This window comes from Cyprinodon variegatus, unplaced genomic scaffold (assembly GCF_000732505.1).
Source record: "Cyprinodon variegatus isolate N-32 unplaced genomic scaffold, C_variegatus-1.0 Scaffold811, whole genome shotgun sequence".
NCBI classification, from domain to species: Eukaryota; Metazoa; Chordata; class Actinopteri; order Cyprinodontiformes; family Cyprinodontidae; genus Cyprinodon; species Cyprinodon variegatus.
This window is the reverse complement of record NW_015151264.1, coordinates 59964-68687: the sequence shown is the minus strand read 5'-3', so window position 1 is coordinate 68687 and position 8724 is coordinate 59964. Positions and strand designations below refer to the sequence as shown.

The following is an 8724-nucleotide window of genomic DNA, read 5'->3' as shown; positions in this document are numbered from 1 at the left end:
TCTGCTCCTGGTGTGAAGCTACAGTCGGTGGCTTCCGGTGTTCCTGATGCGAAGCCGCAATGGGCGGCCTCTTCTGTTCCTGATCCGGAGCCGCAATCGGCAGCCTCCTGTGTCCCTGTGGAGCCACAATCGGTGGTTTCCTCTGCTCCTGATGCGAAGCCGCAATGGGCGGCCTCTTCAGTTCCTGACTCGGAACCGCAATCGGCGGCTTCCGGTTCTCCTGGGGTGGAGCCTCAATCGTCGGCCTCATCTGTTCCTGATCCGGAGCCGCAATTGGCAGCCTCCTGTGTTCCTGTGGAGCCACAATCGGTGGTCTCCTCTGTCCCTGTGGAGCCACAATCGGTGGTCTCCTCTGTCCCTGTGGAGCCACAATCGGTGGTGTCCTCTGCTCCTGGTGTGAAGCTACAGTCGGTGGCTTCCGGTGTTCCTGATGCGGAGCCACAATCGACGGCCTCCTCAGTTCCTGATGCGGAGCCGCAATCGACGGCCTCCTCAGTTCCTGATGCGGAGCCGCAATCGACGGCCTCCTCAGTTCCTGTTCCAGAGCCACAGTGGGTGACCAAGTCGGAGCCTGTTGCTGAGCTGCAGCAGCAGAGAGGGCGTCCTCTTCGGAGCTTCCTGCTGAAGCAGAGACGGCGTCTTCCTCGGTGCTTCCTGCAGCAGCAGAGACGGCGTCTTCCTCGGTGCTTCCTGCAGAACCAGAGACGACGTCTTCCTCGGTGCTTCCTGCTGAGGCAGAGACGGCGTCCTCCTCCAAGGCCCCTGCAGCTTCTGAGACGCCGGCCCCTCGGCCGGCCACCTGAGACTCTGCCCTGCTGTGTTTGGGGTCATTGTCCAGTTGAAATATAAATAATGGTCCAACTAAAGGCAAACTGGATGGAATAGCATGCAGCTTCAAGATTCTGTGGTAGACATGCTGATTCAGTATGCCTTCAATTTTTAATAAATCCTCAACAGTGTCACCAGCAAACCCCCTTCCGCACCATCACACCTCCTCCTCTATGCTTCACGATGGGAACCAGGCATGTGTCCATCCATTCACCTTTTCTGCGTCACACAAAGACACGATGGTTGGAACCAAAGATCTCAAATTTTGTCTCATCAGACCAAAGCACAGATTTCCACTGGTTTAATGTTCATTCCTTGTGTTCTTTAGTCTCTTCTGCTTGTTGCCTGTCCTTAGCAATGGTTTCCTAGCAGCTATTTTACCATGAAGGCCTGATTCACACAGTCTCCTCCTAAAAGTTGTTCTAGAGATGTGTCTGCTGCTAGAACTCTGTGTGGCATTGACCTGGTCTCTAATCTGAGCTGCTGTTAACCTGCGATTTCTGCTGGTGACTCAGATTAACTTATCCACCGCAGCAGGCAGGACTCTTGGTCTTCCTTTACTGGGGTGGTCCTCATGTGAGCCACTTTCTTTGAGGCGCTTGATGGTTTTTGCGACTGCACTTGGAAACACTTTCAAAGTTCTCCAATTTTTCGTACTGACTGACCTTCATTTCTTAAAGTAATGATGGCTGCTCGTTTTTCATCACTTAGCTGCTTTTTTCTTGCTATAATACAAATTCTAACAGTCTATTCAGTAGAACTATCAGCTGTGTATCCACCTGACTTCTGCACAACACAACTGATGGTCCCAACCACATTTATAAGTCAAGAAATCCCACTTATTGAACCTGACAGGGGACACCTGTGACGTGAAAACCATTTTAGGGCACTAGCTCTGGAAGCTCATCAAGAGAATGCCAAGAGTGTGTGAAGCAGTAATCAAAGCAAAAGGTGGCTACTTTGAAGAACCTAGAATATATGACATATTTTCAATTGTTTCACACTTTTTTGTTAAGTGTATAATTCCACACGTGTTAATTCATAGTTTTTAAGCCTTCAGTGTGAAACTGCAATTTTCATAGACATGAAAATAAAGAAAATTATTTGAATGAGAAGGTGTGTCCATACTTTTGTAAAATCTCTCTCTATATATATAATTATTTTAAAAAAATTTATTTACTTATTATATATATATAAATTTTCAACCATGCTTCAACATCATTAGTTTATTAAAAAATAAACTAATAAAACAGGCTTGGATAACTGGATAAGCAACTGGTGCTAATAGTAAAGGCCTGTGAACCACTGAACCAATTTGACATAACTGGCCAAAACTAGACAGCATGCTAGAATGACTTAATACAGTTTAGAGTTGTGACATCTGCTGGATTGCTGTGAGAACTACATCTAAACAGGTATCCTAATGTCCACATTAATTTATGCCAGAAGTAGTTTAATCCATAATAAGGGTGTTGCTAAAGATAATATGAAGAACTTAAATAAATATCTGACTTGTTATATTGTAATATGAAGTGTAGAATTAATTTAGAATAGTTAGATACACATAGATCTACAACAGACAGAGACTCAAATACACAGATGCCATGGTGGAAATATAAAGATATATAATCTACATCTTCAGAGGAAAAGACAGAGTCAAATATTGGGCACCCCGCCTTTTTGGAGACCAAAACACATGTTTGCTGCCCGAAAACTTAAACATACCTCATTGTATTAAAACTAACAGCCAGTACTTGTTACCTAGAACATGCTGGTGCAGGCGCGGCAGTCAAGCCTCTAGCAGAGCATATATTTGAATTGCTCAGGTTATGCGTTAATACAACATGTGTGCTCGATTTCAGAGGCTGCATCCTCCAAGGACCTGGTCTGGATCTTTTGTGGTCTGTGAGAATAAGGAGACCGGAAGAGTTTTGGCTGTGGATTCAAACTGTTCCAGCCTTCCCTATCTTTCACTGACTGTATGCTCTGTTGCCTAGCAACCGTGATAGCTGAAATAAAACGCAGGAAAAGAATTAATACCAAACTTCTCACTGCTGTTTCTTTTTATTTCTTTTCTTTATTCATTGTAGAGTGAACAAAGACTACACTCATGATAATACGGAGTGCAATAAAGGTGATAACCACCAGGAGCATGAAATAATAAAGCAAATGTAATAATATAGAAGGGATAGAAAGATATACGTAAATCTAAACAATGTATGTATAAAAATACATCTGCAAAATCCCTTATATTCAACAACAAAAAATAGTTAAGCAATTAAAAACCTAAAAGATAACTAAAAAAAGAAAAGAAAATCTATTTCATTGTGAATTAGATCATCAAATAAAGATATAAATATTGACAAGGAACAATCACTGAAAAAGAAAAAGAATATAAAATGTAAGGGGTAATTAAGAATGACATTTGGACAGGAAAGCATAGTCTGGTGATAGACATTTTCTTTAAGGACAAAGTGAGCATATATTTATTTCATTTTTAAATGCCATGATTGTAGGGAGAGTTAATGTAAGACGAATTTTGAAAAATTTTGACCATTTTTATTTTATTATTAATTATAAAATCTATTTATTTATCTTGTTCATTAATATCAAATGTCATTGCTGAGAAGGAGAGAAAACTTATGTTTAAGGATTAACAAATTAAACCAGTTAGGAAATGAGAATAAAAATGTTTGGTTTTTATTACAATAACAAAAAAAGATGTTTACTTCATTTCTCTTCTTGCTCACATAGATGACATTTGTCGACAGTGAATTTAAACCTGGAGCATATTAATTGGTTGGAAGGATAACTGTGCTCCAGTGCAACCATAAAAGAATACATTTGCTGTGATTTTACAGTCTTTACCCCTTACTCACCCCAAAAAATGTAAAATCAGTTTTAGTCAATTGCATATTTATTAAGAAATAAAAATTTTTAAACATACAGTAAATGTTAAGAACTTTACTAACCATCAAAAATAACTTTCTAGTCATAAACACATATAAAAAATGCAGAGGAATTGTGAAGAAACTAACAATTCAACCAGCTGTGTCATTCATATATCACGAGGATTCTACCAAAAGTGCATAAAATACAATAAATACTCCTACAAGCAGCTTTATTTCGTACAACCGTAAACTACTCCTCACGTATGCATTTAATGTTTTACATGCCCAAATAGATTACCAAGGGGCCCCAACGTATCACACACATTAGCGCTTCTTCGGTCGATCTCTTAAAGATGAGTAAAGAACTGGCTGACTGATCCATTTAAAAAAGCATTATGTCATGCATGAGAGGGATCACTTCCGCTTGCCTCAAAATCAGTTGTTCTGTTGTAAACCTTTCTTGAGCAGCTTTTTTACACTGGCTTTTTAGTTCTTCCACTATCTTATTCTCTGTTATTAAACCCCTTGTGTCATGGTTTGGTGGTGTTGGTAGAGGACCCAAATGCAGAGATGAGTTGGTTGAGATGAATTTAAGTGTTTTAATGGGTTTTCAGGTTCTGAGGCAGGAGGTAAAGAGGCTCAGAGGCAGGAGTCAAAAAGTCCAACAAAAATATCTTCAGAACCAGAATCTAGGAGACATCAGGGAAAAACCAAAACTAAGAACCAGGAAGAGACAAGGAAGGACGGCAGAGAACTGACCAGAGGTTTGATGAGATTTAAGACAAGGATCCAGCAAACAAAAACTGAAGAAGGAGGGTTTTTAAAGGGGACAGGACAAAGAGAGAGCTGACGAGGAAATTGGCAACAGGTGCTGGCAGAAAAGAGAAAACAGCAAGGGGGGACAGAGCAGAAAACAGAGCTAGGAATAGAGGACACAAGAGGGCAGCAGAGGACAACAAATGGAAAACCTGGAGGACAGGAACTAACAAGAAAACAACAAAATAATAATTAGACCCTAAAACAAGGAAAAAATTAAGTAAGACTGAATACTCTAAATAAACATAACAAAACCAAGACTGTGACACCTTGATGTCCATTGTTGTAAATATGCAAGAAACACTTTGTATTACATACACAGCCAATACAATGTGCAATCCCTTGCTCATGTAAAATTACATTAAAATACAGTATATCTATCTAGATATATCACAAGTATATCTATCTATCTATCTATCTATCTATCGGTCGGTCGGTCGGTCGGTCGGTCGGTCGGTCGGTCGGTCGGTCGGTCGGTAGGTAGGTAGGTAGGTAGGTAGGTAGGTAGGTATATTCCTACCTGCATATTTCATTTAAATTACACAGTCCAAATGCAAAAATAATCCAAATATTGTTTTATAATTAAGTGATCCACTGACAGGACAATTCTCATGGTTAGTAATATACATCCCCCTCTGATCATGCTCTTTGTGGATTATTCAGAAATATTTATTTGAATCGAGGTTTTAATTCAAAATTAGGATGGCTTTCTTGTCTTTTGTTTTCTTAACTTGTTTAATGTTTCAAAACTTCCTTGTTCATCAGCAGACTTGTAGATGTCATTGTCTCCAAGGCAGCGAATAACTTCTTCATATTTTTCATCTCCATCTTCCAAAACATTTCACTGATGCTTATATCCTCATATTCAGCAGATTCATCATCCATAGCATTGTGCTCTTGGCATTTATTATGTGCAAACAGTGCAGAGTTGTTGAACTTGAAATGAATCGGAAATCCAAAGTCATCTTTGGGACATGGAACATCAAATGCCATTAATGGTTGAAGAACTTGTGGTTTTCTTCCATCTGAAAAAGTGACCAGCATGATGAGGTTCTCTGCTATGTCTTTACCAAAAATGGATAGCACTGAGTTAAACACATATTTATGTGTTGCTGTTAGACATGTCAGACAGGCCTCAGTAACAAAGCCAATGGCATTTATCTCTGTGACTCCATCAGCTGAGCTAAAGATCCTTTGGATCTTTTTTGTGATCTCCTGGTCTGTTGATTTACCCCTGGTATTTCCAAAGCCTGGCGTATCTATAACGGTGAGAGAGTAAGGGATTTTAAACCCATCCTGGTGGTAGATTCGATACACAGTGACGTCTTGGGTCTGTGTGTAGGCTTGGCACCTTGAGGAATACTCATTAATTAATTTAAATCTGAAACTGTCCTTCCAATCTACACCAACAATGTAGTTGATCATCCCATCGATGAGGGCAGATTTCCCTGATCCGGTTGCTCCTAGGAGCATAATGGTGCGATTGGGTCTTAGACTTTCTTTACCAAACGTATACCTAGTACATCCATCTATGTCTACGTCATCATGTCTCAGGGGGAGTTGATAAACTGATGGGAAATTGGAGACTTGAGACTTTTTTTTGCTAATATTTTTCAGATAGTCAACAAGCAGTACACATTTCGACTTTGTGGTACAAGCTTTAACAATCTTGCTTTCTTTACTTCTGCCAGCTCCACCGCAGTCACATCTGACCCTGACTGCATATTCTGTTTCATGGTCAAGTCCTGAAATTATGGCATTTTCACTTCTTGACCTTGTTTGGTTCCAAAGGAGATCTTCTACATTTGAACTATTAGTTGTGTTTGCATATTCCACAATGTAGCTCAGTATCTGAACATCTGGCCCCAGCTTTGCAGGTTTCTCCCAACTTACTAAAATCTCAGATGATTGTGGTTCAACTTGACATTTTTCAGGAGGACTGCAGGGTAGAGTCTTAATTGGATTAGAGATTAAATTGGCTGGTCCTACCCCTGCGTAGGTTACTGCTCTGCATCTGAACAGGTACTCAGAGTTTGGCTTCAGGTGGCTCACTGTGATTTCTGCAGTTATTGATTCTATTTTTTGTTCCCATTCATTTTCTCCACTCACACAGTACTCAACAGAGTAGGAGGTGATGTGCTTTGCTCCAAATAAGGGTGGAGAAATGTTCAGGGTCACACTGGCATGGTTTATGTCAACTGCTGTCACACTTTCAGGTTTTGAAGGAGGCTCAAAATTCTCACTGATAGGGAAACAGTCTTTGTAAAGGTAAATGGTTGAGCCTTCATGTTTATTATCTGTTAAACCTACAGCCAGGAACTTTATGTTTGTGTTCTCTTGGTTGGCTTCTGCAAAATCCGTAAAGAGTTTTACTTTTGTTCTTATCTCATCTGTCAAGCTCCTTGAGAGATACCACTGTTCCTTTTCCACATCATAAGTATGGGACTCATCTGTCTCAGTTCTTCCTTTGAGGTAATTGAACATTGCAGAGAGGTATGGTTCATGTCTCTCCAGTGATGTGAAGACAAAACACAAAGCATGGTCTGCACTAAAAAGCTCCTCATGAAGGCTACTTTGTGATGGGATGATTTTGGTGTTTTTCATTTTCCTGGTAAAAGATTTAAGGATGTAAATTTCTCTGTCTTTACAGTCCATCCACTGATTGAGGTTTTTGCCATTGAAAGGTGAAGAAATCTTCATCTTCAAAACTTCTATAAGCTCAGATTCCTCCTCCCCTCCTCCTCGGATAGATGGAAGTTTCTTTGCTAATGTTTGTTGAAATCCAAGCCTGAACTCAGAGCACATATTTTTAAAATGTTTAAGTTTTTTACTTATCTGTGGAAACTGCTGTGTGGTGATGTTCCTTATTGCATCATTGCACCTTATTTCCAGCTCACCTAACTCCTCCAGGACACCTTGTACTTCTTGAATTAAACCTACACTTATCTCACGAACAAGTTTAGCAGCAGAAGAATCTAAAATTGTAAGAGGCAACAGCCAGACCTTGATTGGTACAGCATTTTCTCCACTGGCACCAAGCAACTTGGGCAGGCTTTGGTAGACTTCTACTGCATCCTGAAAGGTTGTTGGAGTTTTCTCCAGTAGAAAATCTCCATGGAATTTGCAAGAGAACTTTCGTATTTTTTCAATGTCCTTATCTTCCAGATTTAAAGAACCTTTACCTTCAATAGAAAGACATGGAATCTTCTCAATCATAACTTTTAAGTTGCCCTGGATGTCTTGATGACTTTCTGTATCCGATTTTTCTTGTTCAAAGACAAAAAATGCTTGAGCTCCATATAGAATGCCCGCGACCACATGTGTTGCTATTTTTTGGTCAAAAACATATGGATGTTTAACGTTGCCTCTTCCAAGATGATTCATTGACAGTGCTTGAAATTTTGTTGTGGTTTTGTATTTTAGGGTTACTCTGGCTTGATTCTTGGATGTTCTCTGATCATTGAGGTATTTTGCTGATCCTTCAACTTTAACCAGTCCACCCAAAAAACTTGCCTTTAATGAGGCTTCAACATTCAGGGCGGAAATTTTGTCCTCAATGGATTCTGAAGCAACTATCTCAAACTCACTGTTTGGTTGTGAATTTTCTGTTTTGTCCTTTTCCAAGCCATCACAGTCCCACAGTGTTAATCCTGTGGAAAATAAAAAAATAGAAAAAGAATTGAGAAAGAATTAAAATAAAGAATGAATTTCATTTGAATTTCAGAATCCCCAAATTACACATAAAAGCAAATTTGTAGTTAAATTGTGTTGCATAATAACCTTTTCATATTGTTAAACCAGTCAATAGGGGTGTCACAGTAGTGAATTATAGTGGTGTATTTCAGTATCTATCAACTTTAGATATCAAGCACATTGCTTTGAAGAAGATAATGGTGTGATCAAACCAATCCCTCACCAATTTTCTCAAAGATAAACTATAAATGCAATCGGTCTGAATGCTACGTGAAGGACAGGGAGTATGCCAGAAACCAAGAGCACACATTTTCAATTTGAGAGTAGGATTTCCTCTACTTGCACTAAAAACTTGTAATGCTTGCCTTTAAAACTTCTGATTTTTATTCTTAATAAAATCTTTGTTTCTGTTCTCAGATCTAATACTTCTTGCACAGATATTTTCTCCTCTCGTTTACTTCCTTCTCCTTGTGTGCAAATCAGTCTCTGCTTGAGT

General features: G+C 39.6%; 1 protein-coding gene across 1 annotated transcript in view; it reads right to left on the bottom strand.

Moving 5' to 3' along the window:
* The window catches only part of LOC107098802 (verrucotoxin subunit beta-like), a 21669-nt gene that overhangs the window by 9088 nt on the left and 3857 nt on the right, over positions 1 to 8724 (bottom strand). The window contains exons 2-4 of the mRNA XM_015396651.1: positions 6461 to 8185; positions 407 to 768; positions 23 to 325 (exon numbers count right to left, since the gene is read on the bottom strand). Of these exons, the coding sequence (XP_015252137.1) occupies positions 23 to 325; positions 407 to 768; positions 6461 to 8185 (2390 nt within the window). The remainder of the gene's footprint in view (positions 1 to 22; positions 326 to 406; positions 769 to 6460; positions 8186 to 8724) is intronic.